This window comes from Fistularia commersonii, chromosome 3, assembly GCF_037954325.1.
Source record: "Fistularia commersonii isolate RoL2024-O1a breed Wild chromosome 3, RoL_Fcom_v1.0, whole genome shotgun sequence".
NCBI classification, from domain to species: Eukaryota; Metazoa; Chordata; class Actinopteri; order Syngnathiformes; family Fistulariidae; genus Fistularia; species Fistularia commersonii.
In genome coordinates this window covers 16781658-16798377 of record NC_141286.1, presented here as the reverse complement: position 1 = coordinate 16798377, position 16720 = coordinate 16781658, and the positions used below count along the sequence as shown (strand labels likewise).

At 38.0% G+C, this 16720-nt stretch overlaps 2 protein-coding genes across 4 annotated transcripts; one reads left to right on the top strand and one right to left on the bottom strand.

Annotated features, from left to right (window-relative positions):
- Positions 1 to 949: 949 nt before the first annotated feature.
- dapk2a (death-associated protein kinase 2a) lies at positions 950 to 12369 on the bottom strand. Its single transcript, XM_086143856.1, has 12 exons — positions 12296 to 12369; positions 11714 to 11894; positions 10704 to 10937; positions 9135 to 9255; positions 8875 to 8972; positions 7093 to 7314; positions 6139 to 6277; positions 5319 to 5448; positions 5173 to 5248; positions 4918 to 5070; positions 4150 to 4195; positions 950 to 2577 (listed from the first exon to the last, which is right to left on the bottom strand). Exons 5-12 carry the CDS (start codon positions 8934 to 8936, stop codon positions 1927 to 1929), a joined length of 1479 nt encoding a protein of 492 aa, XP_085999982.1. The 5' UTR covers positions 8937 to 8972; positions 9135 to 9255; positions 10704 to 10937; positions 11714 to 11894; positions 12296 to 12369; the 3' UTR covers positions 950 to 1926.
- sh2d7 (SH2 domain containing 7) lies at positions 10550 to 14751 on the top strand. 3 transcript variants are annotated; one of them, XM_086143860.1, is made up of 7 exons: positions 10550 to 10611; positions 10719 to 10923; positions 11572 to 11661; positions 11736 to 11901; positions 12260 to 12502; positions 13112 to 13768; positions 14346 to 14751. In XM_086143860.1, exons 2-7 carry the CDS (start codon positions 10772 to 10774, stop codon positions 14388 to 14390), a joined length of 1353 nt encoding a protein of 450 aa, XP_085999986.1. In that variant the 5' UTR covers positions 10550 to 10611; positions 10719 to 10771; the 3' UTR covers positions 14391 to 14751. The 3 variants fall into 3 exon arrangements, with proteins under 3 accessions (XP_085999986.1, XP_085999983.1, XP_085999985.1); XM_086143857.1 differs by lacking the exon at positions 10550 to 10611 and having other exon boundaries at positions 10883 to 10952; XM_086143859.1 differs by lacking the exon at positions 10550 to 10611 and having other exon boundaries at positions 10883 to 10952; positions 11572 to 11675; positions 11773 to 11901.
- The last annotated feature ends 1969 nt before the right edge of the window (positions 14752 to 16720 follow it).

Below are 16720 nucleotides of genomic sequence, written 5' to 3'. Positions count from 1 at the left end.
TATAAGAATACCTAGTATGTGAACTGTTTATGAGAAAACTACTTTGAACTTAAGACCACTTGATAAAATTAACCTCATGCTTGATAGTGGACAAATATAATTTGGAACGGATCGATTTTTTTGTGAACCAAAAAAAAAATGCCAGCAATTGTGATGGTGTATATCAGAGATAAAATAATGAATGTTGTCCTTAGGTGAACTTGGATGACGAAGAGAAGCAAAAGTAGAAACATGTGTATTACATGTATGGGTATTCCTCTTGCGATACAATGAAAATTCTAGATCAAGTAAATTAAAGCTTAGTATTCTTATCACATAGAATTGTTTGCGATACTTTGCACAGACATCTACTCTGACCATATCAAAATACCCTCAAGACTTGTTTGACTGTTGCAATCTTTGAGATCTTCTTAAACATTGTTAGAGGACATCCAAGGGGGCATACAACACAAAACCAATTTGTGTGAGCAGTTAAATCATCGAAGTGCTGGAACGTTAACCGAGGTTTTTCTTTTGCCTTGATTTTTTTCAACCCTTGACAGCAGTCGTCTAAATCATCCGAACGTGCACCTCAGCGTTTTGATTATTTTTTAGGTGTTTGAATGGAAATGTTGTTGTTGTTCAAGAATTCATCAGTAGAATTCTTTCTTCATCGCACCCCTCGAAAAATCTTCAGTCTTTTCTTTACCCAGAGAAAGTAATGTCTGTGCTGGTTTGTGGGAGATACTGAAGCATAGTTACTTGAGTGAAGGTTAGGTACATGTAACAAAGTAAACATGTACATCTGTGTGATCAGAGCCCAGTGTTACCATAGCTATCAGCAGGAATTCAGAGACATCAAGAAGTGAACAAAAAAAAGCAATAAATAAATAACTAAATAAATGAATACATAGTAACAGTTAGAAATAAGCAGAGAATCACTGCAAATCATTATAGTCCACTGCAATTGGGTCAAGAATGTCGGGTGGTTTTATTTTATCAGTGTTTGAAAAAACATTACCGTAGTAACGCTGATCAAAACCTGTAACCATCATTTTATCAATCATCTGTTTACTTCAGATGGCCCATACTTGGGGATGTTGGGCAGAACAAGCTTCAACATGCGTAAAACTAGTCAAGCAGCCTTTGCCACTGCAAAACATACTGCTAGATGGAATGCCACTCGCAGCAGACAAAAAAGTCGAGAAGGCTACAAAAACATGAAGTCATGATTAGAGTTTTGTTAAAGTTCAGAGTACTGAGGAAAATAAAGCTCAAGTTTAAAGCAATAGAAGTTAGAATTTTTAAATAAAATTCAGGAAATGGAGAAAAAAAATCAAAAGCAGATCATTTCTGAACACAGCCAGTAGAACAGCTCCATGAGCTGCTACAAATACATCGGTGAATAAGGAAAAGTAACCATTCAGGAAAAAAGCAAAATAACTATAATTATAATTATAACTACCTCATGGGCTCACCCACTCACACAGAAACTGTTGATTTCTGCACCTGTACTTTTTTTGTTTGACTGCTGTCACTTTAAATACTGCTGTACCTTAACTTTTTTCACTTCGCAATAACCATACCACCTCATTATAAATTCCTTTTATCTGTGAACTATTTATAATTTTTTTTTGTAATTTGCACCGTGGCTCTTAGAGAAGTGGCACCTCGATCCTCTGTATGTGCGAAACTTATGGCAAAATTGACATTAAAGCTGACTGATAATTTAGCGTATTTGTTAATAGCCAAGGATCTACAAAAAATGGTTCTCAGGTTAGGTTAGAATTTCAACACACACACACACACACACACACACACACACACACACACACACACACACACACACACACACACACACACACACACACACACACACACACACACACACACACACACACACACACACACAAACACACACACACACACACACACACACACGAGCATCTATCTCTGCTGGCCAGGCTCAGTTAAGTCCAGGTTGATGCCAGACAGCAGCTCTCCTCCACATGAGCGATTTAGCAGCTCCTTCAGGGCTTCATTCACATCGTTGTTGAAAACATTGGAGAAGCTGGAATAACCTCCACAACCTCCTTCAGTGGGAAATGAGCCCATCATCTCCTGTACCCACTGCAGCTCATGGCTAAGCTCAAGTTGCAGCTCATCAAAGTGGTTTTGCCTCTCCTGGTAGCGGCTATTGACGCTGCTGAGGCTGGAGCTAAAAGCCTGCATGTCATCCTGTAAACTTCGCTTCATGGCCTCCACCTTCCGGAATTCATAACGGATCTGCGAGAGCTCATGACGCATGCCCTCACTCTCCTCCTTGTACCAGGCCTCCTTTTCGTTGTATATAGAGACCATTGCGTCAATGTCCTCTTGCAGAGAGTCATGGGTGGCTGCCAGGCTCACAAAGGAGCTCTCCATCTGGTCAATATCCTCCACCACCTGGGCAAAACGCTCAAAGTTTACATATGTGTTATTTGGTGGCATGCTGGAGTGAGACTTGATGGTGTACTCTCTCAGTCGCTTGGTCTTCAGCTGACGGAGCTCTCGTTTCTTTGGCTCTTGGGCTTTATTTTCCTCCTTGTGTTCATTGGACTTCAGGATTCAAAGAAAGGAGAGTCAATGGGAGTCCAGAATACAATCTCTATATGTATTTATTATGTTTCTATTTAAACAGTGGTTAGAGGATAGGTTCGCACCAAAATTATCATCTAGATCAGGCCTGGCCAACCTGTGGCTCACAAGCCACATGCGGCACATGCGTGCGGATGTTGATTTTTGTGTTGTTTTTTTTTAACTGTGCGCGAAGAACACAGGAGCAGCACGTGATTGCACAAGTAAAAACACAAAATTCAGCATGAACTTAAGAGCCGCATGCGGCTCAGGAGCCACAGGTTGGCCAGGCCTGAGCTAGATTATTTTTGTGGCTACAGATATTGTATGCCTGGTTTCTCCATTTCCTGTTGTGCCAACAAATTATATTAAAAAGTTTGGCAGTAGTCCTTTTCAAAACCATGGTCTGGTTGCTCAATCTTATCTGCAGACTTTACATTATCTCCGTGTCCAAAGGAAACTGTCAGCATCAAAGTCCAAGGATTATCAGGAGTTAGGGTGGGTCAAATTTTACGCAACTTTTATTTTTTGCTTATTACGAAACTACATCCTCTTATTTTGTACACAATGTTCTTTTATTTGGGACACATATCTAGGACTATATCGCAACAATATAGCCTTTTTTAAAAAATGACAGATGGTATGCGATCGATATCCACCTCTTCCTGCTCCGAGGAACTGAACTATGAAACCTGTGAGAGGAGGCCTGCTGTTAAGTTTTGTTATTATTATCTATTTATTTATTCATTTATTTATATATCTTTAAATTCTTTAAATCCCACTGCAATCAAGTAAGGACTGAACAGCAGTTCCAAATGAAAAAGTATGTTGTGTTGTTCTACCCAACTTGTTATTTTGGAAAAAACTGTCCTTTAAGTCAACTAATACCACAGACCATAACAAGATTTTCAAAATGAACCACCTACAACAGCCAACTTGGTACTAGAACTTGAAAGTCAAGGTGCTGTAGCAAGCATATGCGCTGATTTGATCAACACATATATAGTTTTGCATATACATTTTGATTGATGCTTGTCCATATTCCCAAAATAACAGTATCTCCACCCCAAACAGGTTAGAGACACAGGGATGAGCACCTTGAAAAGAGTGTCACAAAAGCTCCTGCACAGAGTGAGGCTACAGTTTACATATGCCATTCAAATTTGGCAACATTCCCTTCCACAGTGCCTAAAGCTACTGTATGACCTCTGTACTTGGCCAAATACAGTACGTATTTTTCAAATGCCCTGTTGGATTCAGATTATCGATTTTTAGAGAAGGGTGTTGTTGAAAAGTTCTATCAAAGCTTTGAGTGGTCACTTTTGAGATATTAAAATAACACAATATCTATTTGAGTAGATTTTGTAATTAGTATTAAGAACAGTCAGATTTTGCTCAATTGAAATTTTGTAAAAACTATATGTTTCAGATGTAATTAAAGTCCTTTAAAATAACAGTACATGCTTTGTTCTCTATTCAGCTTATTTTCTTGATGTTGGTGATAATTATTTGTGATAATTTTACACATTTTTAAGATTTAGAGGAAATCCTTACCTTGATCCATGGGTGATTAAGCGCTTCTTGTATTGTCAATCTCTTCCTATAATGGAAAAAACAACACAAAAAAATCACGTTGCTTTAATATCATAATTATGAATGAGTGATGCCATTGTAGTAAGATTATGCAATTTTACACCACACGGGACTGCCCTTGAGAGTGTTGCTATGACGCAGGCCTCACCCTGGTTAGTGGTATTTTAGTCATTAAGAATAAGAATAAGAATAAGAACAACTTTATTAATCGCGAAGGAAATTGCAGTGCCAGAGTTACAGAAAATATAACAGTAATAAATAATAAAAGAAAGGCAGAATTAGAAATAAAAATAAACTATAAACTATAAAGTGTTTCAGTGAAACTATAAAGTGTCTTAGTAAGCAGTGATAAAACTATAAGTGTCGAAAATTAAAATTGATTATAATGTACTGCAGGCTTTAAACTAGCTACTGAGGCAAAACACGGATTTGTAGATCTTAGCTTGAAATAAAAAAATCCACTGATTAGAAAAGTCGCAGGTCATTTAGTTGTAATCAAGAACCTATTAGCTACTAATTACTGGCATGATATGGATAGAAAATCAAAGTTTTGTTGAGGCAGATAGAGAGGTAATTCCTAACTATTTTAAGGTAAATCCATGTCTTGATGTAGATAGTACATTGAATCCAGGATTTTTGAAACAAATAAAATTCAGGATTTGATAACACAGATAACATGTAACATATAGCCAAGCCCCAACCTAGATCTGCACTAAATATAGAGCTTACTTCTTGTCCCTCTCCAGCAGCTGGCTGATGAATTTCTTGGCCAGTTCACTGGTGTGGCCAAAGAACTCCTCATCAAATTCGTAATTTATGGTGGAGATGTTTTTCAGCGTGTCTTGTTTGGTCTCTCCCAGGAAGGGTGAAGCACCACTTAACCTGAAACAAAATGTGGGGGGAGCAACCTTTACCATTCTGTTAAGTGGGGTAATAAATCAAAACATACAAGCTGCATTGTGGTAGCGGATGTGGTTCACTTGCAGGATGTAGGTGATGACCCCGATGCTCCACATGTCTGCTTCCAGTCCAAGGGGTTCATAATTCACAATCTCAGGTGCTTCAAACAGACGAAAAGATTTTAACTAAATCAGCAACTAAAATTAGTTGCTCAATTGTTAGTTTCTTACCTACAAACTCTGGGGTCCCGAAAATGTTTTTGAACTCTACTCCAGCTTCAATCTTATGGGCAAGACCAAAGTCAATGAGTTTGATTCTCGGCAAAGGTGCATTCTTGTCCAAGAGCATAATATTTTCAGGCTGCATGAAACACAAACACCAGACATGAGGTCAGTAAGGGATTATTATACCGTTCTCCCAATACTAATTTTAAATGGAGAAAAACACCATATACATATAATAGTGTATATACAATTTTAGTTCACCCATGTCTAGCTACCAAAGTGTTACAATATTGATAACTGTCATGAAAAATATCAGCTGCAAATGAACAAATGAACATTCAGGTAGTAATATGTTGCCAGGCTGTAAACTATATACATTTGTGAGTTATTATTGCTGACAGAATGAAAAAAAGCTACAGGAAAGACCTTTGATTTGAATATGAATCATGATATCTGTTAAAATCATGCATTTGTTCAGAAGCTTTTTATAAGTATTTGAGATGGCATTACAGATTAAAAAACTATACACATAGACAATGATGATGGGAATGACAGATGAAAATGTGATGAAAACAATATTTTATGATCAGAAAATTATCTGTGCCTTGATGCAGAGAATAAAATAATGTGTCAAACAGGTATAATGTATGTTTTATGTTGAAAAACATACACATTAGTTCACCTTCATTATTAAGTGATAGTATTAATACATTAATATCTATTTTCGCATTGAGGTCATTGTGCATTTTCAGTCTATTTCAGTGGGCTGAGTCATACCTCCAACACAAGCTCACAAAGTGAATAAGCTAGCTCTGTTTAGACAAACCTTCAGATCAAAGTGGGCTATTTTGTGGGAGTGCAGGTAGTTAACTCCTTCAAGGATTTGCTTGATGAACTGGGTAGCCTCTTCTTCACTCAAAGACTCTTTCTGGGCCAGGAAGTCAAACAGTTCACCTCCAGAGACCCTAGAATAGACATTTCTAATTCAGCTGCAGATATCAGTCTACTTTCATAAAGAGGAAGGTGTGGCTCAGGTGGTAGTGTGTTGTTCTAGTAATCTAAGAGTTAATGGTTCCATCACTGACTAGACTTAGAAAACGCCAGTGTTTGGAGAGGCTTCAAAATAAAAGTTTGTTGTCAAAGAGAAAGTGCAAAAGTGGTAGACATAGTTAATTGGCATAAAAATAAGGAAGCTTGTTCTTCAAAAGAGATGCCTTGTTTGATTACTTAATATGATACAAGAAACTTCTGTCATACTTGTCACATGGACATTCATATGATTTCCACTGTTTTAATAAGTGAATCACAACTTAACCACTGATGCTGGAATGTTGATGTTTTATCATCAGAAACATTGCTGAGGAAAGTATTGGAATATGCTCAAATCGATGTATTAGTCACCACTTTCTGGAGAGACTTGTGAAAATCTAAAACAAAGGAGACAGGCTTTTTAGTAAACCATGTGTTGTTAACACTATGCCAAAAGCTTCGATGACAAAAGTGACAATGCGGTAAAAAATATCATTCTGGTAAAGTTGTAGCATCTTATTCCTCATTAAAGTAAGCACTTGAAAGTCTGACATTTAGTTTATGCTACTCTAGTCACAGGAATTGGGATTCAATATTACCTGAACTCAAAACCTTGGAACTAAAGATTTGCAATAATGGGAATCAAGTACCGCATTGCTTTTGGCACTGCCACTATTTAGAACTTCATTAAAATTAAATACTGTGCACAGAATTAATTGGTTTGAGCTCCGCCCCAACCTGTGGCACTCACAACTCCAGAATGAGCACAACATCTGTACGGTTCTCGTAGACGTTGTGTAGCCTGACGATGTTGGGGTGTTGAACACGTTGAAGGATGTCCACCTCCCGCTCAATCTCCTCAAAGCGGACACCACGAGAGCTGGCCAGGCTCTGGCGCTTCTTAATAAACTTAGCAGCAAACTGAAGTCCAGTGCTCCTCTGGCAGCATTGCTTTACAATAGCAAACTGACCACTGAAACACAAGAGGTGGAAAGACTGAATAAATTTACCAAGGCTGGAGAAGAAAAGAGTATTTGTCACAGTGACTGTATAGAACCTGGAGCTCTAAGAAAAAGGAGTTATTCAATTGGGATAATTGGAAACCATTTTTGAATATTTCAGCAGTTTTTAATTACTGACTTTGGCCTACATGGTGACATTTTGTGAACTACCCATGTGGTGTGTAATGTTTTCATTCTAACTTTTTTGGATTTCTATCATTGCATAGTTTATGGCTTCTCTGTGAACCATGTAACTCTGGAGTTATTCAGCCCACACATCTTGGTGACGCGTAATAAAGTACTCATAAACGAAAGCAAAGATATGATTTTCGTTGTTTGAAAACATGGACCATTGTGTAGATTCTGATTAAGTATAGTAAGCAGGGGAATCAGAAAATTATTTTTCAGGTTGCTTCTTTTTTATTTTCTATACCCCTTGTCCTGCACTCAGGGTCACAGTGAGGCTGGAGCCTATTCTTGCTGTCATTTCGTGTGAGGCAGGGTTCACTCTAGACCAGTTAGCAGTTAATGAAAGGGTCCCATATTGAGAAACACAATCATTCACTCTCTCATCCACGCATCTGGGTAGAGTTCTCAATTAACTCAATTGTTTTTTGATTTGGGGGGGGAAGCAGGGAAACATTCAGACATAGAGAAAACATATGGGGATATGGGGAAAAACAATATCATAAGACTTTGAAGACAGCTGATATAAAATTTTACAGTTTATGTTGATGTAAACCCAATCATATTATAGATACAAGTTTTAAAAATGTTTTGGTCCAAAGTTTTGTGGTCATTTTCAAGACTTTTTTCTACTGAGTTAAAGTTATTGATTGTTGAGGTTATTGGTGCATGTTAAGTGATTTCTAAATTGATTTCCAATTTTTAATGTTTTCAGATCTTTTAGTTTTTTTTGCCAAGTACCAACTCTTTCATGCCATTTCCCTATCTTAAAATAACTGCTGACTGTCAAATGAACACAAACCTGTGTATGACTGAATGTAGACAGTAAAATCATGCCTCACTATTTCAAAGCTTCAATGCCACTGTCTACTGTATAGTGTCACATTATCAAAAAGTTGAAAATGTGGTGTTAAAAGATTACACAGTTTCACTGGAGAGGTTTGCAAGCTAATGCTATGCTTTCTGTCCTGCAGCCAGTCTGAGGGCAGATATAGAGGAGCTAAAGATAGACTGCTTCTCTGGAAGGCAGCTCGATATGCAAGACAGTTGTCCCCACCTGACAACTCACTGACACACGATCAGACCTAGACACATATTTTCTGGTTAGATTTATGGACATTTTAATCTTCTGTAACATCTGTGTGAATGCCACATATTGACACTTTAAGTCATAACATTCAATTTCTATAATGTCACAAGATTAACGGACTGTTTCAAAAACCTACATTTCCCATGAGTGATTTACATATGAAGTTAAACAGTTATGCATCGTGAAATCACATTTCATATGATCATCTCAGTGAGAACAGTCAGCTCACACGGGGTGTATTCGTTTTGAACGGTACCTTCCCAACTCTTCACCAATTTCATAGAAATCTTCAACTCTCTGCTGCTTGAACACGTCCATGCCTGCAGTCCTCAGCTGTTCCTCCTCCCCCTTGGGCTATGAGGTTTCCAAACAAAAAGCAAGCACAAAAAGATGACCACATTTTGACGGCTGGTGATGTCATTACATCGGTGACATAATGTCAGGCCATATCAATACTACCCGGCATTGTGTACCATTAGACGCAGTGGGGGTAAGAAAAAAAAAAAAACACTTTACCGTGCTAAAAAAGATGGAAAAACAAGAGCACTAGAGGCGTTGACCGTGGAATCCTCGCCTGACTCTGTTCCGCCGTGTCGTTGCCGTCTCAACTCGGACACCGCGACTCCCCACTTTGCCCCTGCGCCGGAGGAGCCGCAGAAGCACTGTCACTTCTTAAGATAGAACGATACCAAACTTCCTAATATTTACAGAAAAACAATTACACATGCACAAAAACTACACAAACTATGCTTACATTAGGTTGCTTTTCAAAAAAAAAACATTTATCAGTTTGCAATGTAAAGTAGTATGAATCTTGTTTTTTTAATCAAATATGTACTTTTAGGGAGACCAATTTGTTTTCACGTTAAATGAGAAAAATGAAATGATTCACCTCTTTATTTTGTAACAGACACATCCATTTATTAATTCCATTCTTATAATGCAATTAACTTGAACTATAAGGGACATTTTGATGCCCACAAATCCCATTTTTCTTTTTTGTTATCTTTTTCCCTTTGCTTTAAAGAACCAGATACTTCCATTATATTTTTCAGTTAATTTATTTCAAAGTCTTTAGAGTCGCTTCAAAAAAATAATTAATAAAATAAAATACTTTATTTGAATCAGTGTGGTGCGATGCCAGTTTTAGACAGCAGGGGGCAACGATAGAATGTTTTGGGCATGGATTCAACAGATACTGCCCAGGTTAAGACATGAGCTCCGGGTTATTTAGCTATGAAAAATTATTTTTTTGCCAAATTTTCGTCCGCCACAGGATAGTGTGACGTGTGAGAACTAAGACTGATACAGCACCAATATTGTGGAAAACAAAGCATAGCTCAATATTTTTATCACAATGAGATTTCACTTTTCGTTTAGCATAACAAACAATTAATTAGAAGTGAAATGAAACTTTTTCTAACTTTGCGGGGAGATTTGTTGTTTGTTTAGTTGTTATCATATTAGCAGAAGATCACACTCATATCCCCTCATGGATTTTGGTATACCCATTCCAAATTAATGAATTGAATCTCTAAAATTATTTTTTGCTTTAAGTACAGTTCTTTTTGGGTTGTTCTCAGGGTATTTTTACATTTAGTGCTTAAAAAAAGCAATCTTCACTATCTAACAGTGAATCAAATGTCACCAGAAAACACAGGTGCACACATGTGTGTGGCACACATGCAAACACACACACATACACACAAAAGGGGGGCATTGTGTTGAGTTGACTTGCAGTGGACCAAATGTGTTCACATACACACAGAAAATGCTGACTCTACATTTGTCCTGAAGCCTGACTGGGTTGAAGTATAACAACACCATAAATCAGCAGGAAGACCACCCCCACCCCCAACCCCCATTCTATATCAGCTCCTTGACTTTTCACTGCTGAAAAAGATGTAAACACACAAATGAAAAAGTACACTGCCACACATTGGAACTGGTACAAGGAAAACAGATAGGAAAATAAACTGGGCAACACATTGAGGTAGGTCAGAGTCATCGATAGATAAACATGAAACAATTTCACCATTCAGACAGAACAGAGGGCCAGTGGAAACAGTCAAATGAGGCTCTTACTCTTCCTCCTGACAGATTGTTCCAGCAGTTTGTAAGTGCTCATTTGATGGGCTGACCAGTGCGTGAGGATGGAGATGAAGTCGGGTGTCGACCATCAGCTGGAGGCCCCTGAGGGAGGCCTTCGAGAGCTGGTGCTGAGATGGTTCACTGGGACTCAGGCGCCGCTCATCCTGCACAATGGAAATTTCCCTGATTGGTTTGTAGGCTTCACTGCCAGAAGGTAAATATATTGTGCTGAAGGATGGAGAGGTAGGAAAGAGAAATTACTTTAATTATTTTCTTGTGAATGTGGCAGTATAGAACATGATACTTAAATGTATAAAAGTTGCCTTTTTGTTGGCTCTTTTACTTTACTTTAATAGAAGTCTGTGGCATGAAAAAACTAATACAACCGATAAAAATGAAGACCGCATCTAAATGATGAAAAAGGGGAAGAGAAAAAAAATTAAATGAAAATGGAATGGAAATAAAACGGTAAAATGACAAATGTAGTCTTCATTGTCACTTATGAATTGTTAGAAAAAACTAATCTTATTTTACAACAGTAGTAGTATCTTAACCTTTGACTTTACCTATATTCAGTTTAGACCTGTTTAATGGTGTAGATATTACAAGTTTGATTTAGATTTACATATTTTAATAATTTCTTGCTAATTTTAGGAAAACAACATGATGGTTTTTATTAGGTAAATCGAACAATTGCCAACTTGATCGTAGATTATTTTTCTGTCACTTGGACAGCCATTAAAAAGTGGCTTCCATGAAACCAGTCACAGCTGTTTTTCCTTTTCTCACATTCTCACATTTATTTCTAATCCTAATTTGCTTGTCAGTGTGTGTAACGGATATACGTCACTCTGTGCCCAAGGGATGCAGAAGATCTGCTGCGAGATAAAGCTCTGGGCTGTTTTCTCATCCGCCTCAGTGATAAGGCCATCGGCTACATCCTGTCCTACAAGTGAGACAAATCTGGTCTGTTGTGTGTCCTCTCTGTCTGTTACTGGTCTCACCTTGTGCAAGTTTCTTCTGCAGGGGTGCAGACAGGTGCCGTCACTTTGTCATTACACAGAACGAAGATGGCCTCTTCGTTATATCAGGGGACTGTCAGCCGTACCACAGTCTCTCAGAGCTGATAGAGCACTACAAAGTCAGCCCCATCCAGCCCTTTGGAGAGTATCTGACCGGCAGCTGCTGTGAGGTCAGGAGCACAGCAAGTATATAAGTAGTAAATACACAGCTGATTGTCGGTGTATGGTACAATCTCTTGATTAGATTTAACAACTGCACAATTATCATTTTTCTAAATGAAGTGTTAACAAAATAAACAAAGATGGATAGTATTTAAAGTTATAACTACTGATAAATATTATATAAAATCTATTTAAAAGGTAATACAATTTAGAATGTCACTGTATTTGGGCAATATTGAAAGGACCATATATTGGATGAGAAAAAGTTGTAATTTTGTTATATTTATTGTATAACAAAAATCCATAAAAGTGTACAATTTATGATACAAACTGAGGTCAGTATTTTATGAATGAACATGTCTTCAGGTTAATAAGGGTGAGGTGTACGATGTGGTGACTTACAACACTAAAGCAGAATCAGCAGTAAGTGTTCAGGCTCTGCGGAGCCTATGGGACCAGAAGGACCATTCTCCCATTGTTTCGGTCCAAAACCAAAGGATCCAGCAGCAAACTCAGCTCCCTACCCCGCTGCCCCCAGCACTACCACCGAAATCTAAAAACAGGAAACTGACGGGGACAGTGTCTGCAGATGCCAAGTCCTTCTGTCAGGTATGAAGAGCAGCTGGTTATTGATGGAAATACAGGACTGTATATCTGGCAGCTAATTCACACATGGGCTTGAACATGAAGGCTAAAAGTGAACAAGAAATTCTATTAAAAAAAGAATCTGAGAGTTAGTAAGAAATTACAGAGGAAAAAAATAATCAAAATCTGACATTTTCACCAATTATTACTGTTCCAAAATTCCAGAAAATTACATTGCTTCTAAACATTGATTCATTTGACTTAAATGACATATTCAAGGAGCAGATGAGTAATGCTGTGAATTGTTTTTAAATGGATTAAATCTGTTCTGGGAACACAGTCCCTTTGTGATACATGAACAATGTATTATGTGATTAGGTTATTTTTCATGTTTAATCAAATATATAATTCATCCAGGTTTCCTGTATGCCTCCGCCCATATATGGGCCATAATAATTAGTTCCCCAGATGAACTGAAACTTGAAAAATGTTCAAATCCTTTAAGTGCTTTATGACTAAGATCTAAACTGAGCTGGCGTAACTCCATGTATGAGGAAATATGGGTTTGAATGGCGGAAAAGTTTAGGAGCACCTCTTATGTCATATAGATTGCTTAGCTGTCATGTCTTGTAGGTTGCACCTCCAGTTCCAAAAAGAGGGGTTCCTCTGAGCTTCATCCTTAACGGGTCTCCATGCGAGAGATCCACACATCCAACTGAAAACCCCACAGACGTGCCCAGGGCAGAGAGACTCATAGGAAACACCAAGTCAGTGCTGTTGTCCAACACAAGCTTTCCAGGTGACCTGTGTCCTGCAGGTCCACCAGGGGCAGGTCACTCTCCAGTGGAGAGCAGGAGCAAGTCCTTACCAGGGCTTGACAACATCTCTCCTGAGGATGAGGAGGAGGAGCAGGAATATTCAAACAATGTCAGCAGGCCTGCCTTCTCATCTTCAACCTCTCATTCACCCACTCTAGTGAAGAGGGTCACATGCCATACCTACTCACTCCACCAGCCCAGACCTGCTGCCAGGCTGAGCAGCTCCACGCTTGAGCAGCATCAGGACCAAATATCCAAGTTGAACCCCTTGTACCAGGCCACCGAGGGGTCTGCTGGAAGCTCAGCATCCAAGGGAGATGCCATGTATGCTGAGGTTCCCCGGAAACCTGCAACTTCAGAAACAGACACCTATGAGCAGATTCCTGGACAGGCCCCTGCTGCCCAGGCCAACACTTATGAGTCACTGGAGGACATAAAAACCAAGATGTCCAAAACCACTTGGGGCAAAAATGTAAGTCTAACACGACAAACAGGAGTAAGAACAGTAATGGCACAGAAAACTTGCAATTTAATTAAATAAATTTACTCATGATATAATTAAGAGTTCAGAGAAGAATGGAAGGCAGTAGAATCATAGAAATTTGTATTGATATCTCCCAATCAGGGGCATCAACCTGCTCAGACAAAACGGTTGGATTCCATAACCAAATTTCAATGAAAGAAGCATTTTGAGGTTTTGTCTTTTGTTTCTGCTGCATCAAAAACCAACTTCAGAAGTACCATTTGAAACAGAATTAGCACCCATAAAAGTTTGAAAGCCATTTCTGTTTCTTGCAAAATGCCTTTGGCCATATTCTAGTACAAAATACTTACAGGCCTGAGACCCAACTTCCCTCACTATTCTTCCCTGTAATGTAGATCATTAGTTAGTTAGTGTCAGCAACAGCTCAGTAAACCAAAACTGAGACCACAACAGCACCCTGGATGGATGGATGGATGGATGGATGGATGGATGGATGGATGGATAGTTCGAAGGCACTACGTTTAATTTGACAATTGTTTTTTTTTTTCTCAATTTCTGTTTACAGAATATGAAATGGAAAAAATTTCTCCCCGATTACAAGAAGAAATAAATCGGACAAGAATAATTTTGTGGATATCAAACTCATGGATCTGCAGCATCTTGCCCATGAACTACAGCCCTGACACCACAAAATTACAATTTCTGAACAGTATTCACATTTATTTAGTACGACAGTAAGGGAAACAGCTCCACCCATGTCACTTGCCTTCTTCAGCCATCTTCAAAGCTACCTATGATGTGGCATGATGTGTTTGAATTTTAATTGCCAAAGCCATCAGCTTTTCAGACACATACTGTCGATATCAGTTTCACTAATGTATGTTGAGTTGAAAACATGTTAATGGTTTTTTTTGTCTGTACAGTTCATCAAGCACCCAGCTAGAGGTCAATGTAATTCAGAAAAAATTCAGTTCCTATTGGATAATACGTTGTTTTGAGATTTATATGTTGCTAATGGCAGAGGGACAAATGTCATGCAAGATGTGCATACATAATGTATACACATGTTATGATACATAAAACCCATTTTGCATGAAAACGTTGGTACCTTTATCAAACCATGTGAATCTGTGACCACGGACAACAGTGTGACCATTAAACATAGTAAGTCATATGGGATGACTGAATTAAGAGCAAGTCATGCAACCCAAGGCAAAAAGAAATTGGGATAGTATGAAAAAGAAAAAAAAAGATTTCTGAATATATTTGATTTATCTTAATTGTAGACAATATGAACAAATTATATCTAAATGTTTTTGTGACTTTGATTCAGTTTGTAAATAGACAGTCTTTCCTCCTACCATTCAATATTGATCTGATTTGGTTGGAAGAAACAACAATATACTGAACTAATATGTGATGTTAGATCTTTAAAAACTGATGTGAACCATGACTTCAAGTAAAGTGGGATCTAGTGAAGGATCCAAGACTTTTTGGCACAATAATGGTTGAGGGTCATCAATCTACCAAAAAAGTGTGAAACCTTTAATGAAATGTTAAAAAACCAAACGCATGACAAACTGGACATCATGACAGAATGAGGACAAGACCCATCATTCCTCTACAGCTGATCGAACCAGAGAGGCTGAGTATCACTTTTGAAAACATTTGTTCAACACATCAATACAGAGTTACAATCCAAAACGTAGAATAAAACTTAACTGAACTAAAAGTGAACCTCATGCTAATGGTCATCCATTGGCATTTATTTGTTTGGAAGGAATGGGACTGCATGTGTTGCTACATTCAGAATATGAGCAGCAACAAGGCTGAAATCCAGGGTCTTTCAGGGTCAGGGGTCTGCCTTTGGCTTTGACAATGACAATAAACTCATGCAATTCAAAGTTAATGCACCATTTTGAAGTAAAATGTTACTTTGGAGATTACATAATTTTCCAGGGATAACATCATTTAAAAAGACAATGCAAAACTTTACAGAGGTCATGGATGGGGGTTTGGTTCCTAAATTGAAACTGCATGGACACCAACAACCCTGAATGAGTTGGTTCCAGGTTTTTCACTCCAAAAAAGCTAATCAAACTCAGGTTCTTTGACGATTGGGTTTTAACTCACAAAATGGTCCTGAATATAATAGCTTCTTCCTGGGAAAAGAAAAATCAAATCAAGCATTTACAATTTTCCAACACATAGAAACTAAACATGAAAGCCACTTTGTTTTTCTTCTATGCAATCCATGTCTCGTAAAAGTAACATTTTGTCTTTAAGAGATATAATTAATGCTGTGGTTCTTACAAAAATGTCTACTGCAGCTGCTTGGACTTGAGTCCAACACACAGTCATGTGCAATCTGTCAGAATCTTTACCAGCTGAGCAGGCTTTAAGATTCAAACACAGATCTGCAAATGATTTGACAACTTGTTGATCATATCAGCCATTTATTTGCACAGAGTTCAGACAATGTGGGTGCAAATATGTATGTGGCTCACATCTAACGTCTTTTAACATGAACATTTCTGCTGATAACACGGGGTAAATGACATCTTTTGAAATTTTGAAATCATTCTTGCCCACCAGGGCTCTCAGAGGATTGGACAAATATGCATAAGCATGTAGGTATTTTAAATACCTTTTCCCCATGATTAACATTTAAGAGGAGACTTCACTACTGGAAGCTTGGAAATTTCAGAGTATTTTTCTGAGATAAACACCTCCCGTTATCCTTGGACTGAGTGGCAGATCATTTTTTGAGCCAACAATTTGTTTGATACTCATTTGAAGCAAGAACAGGGCAGCTATAATATTTCAGTACTTTGTTTCTTATGCTTGGACTGTTTGAAATAATGAAAATGGCGGTAAATTGTTAATTTCCTTGGTGTAGGTATAGATTACTACCGAAATTGATCAGATAACTTATTCTAT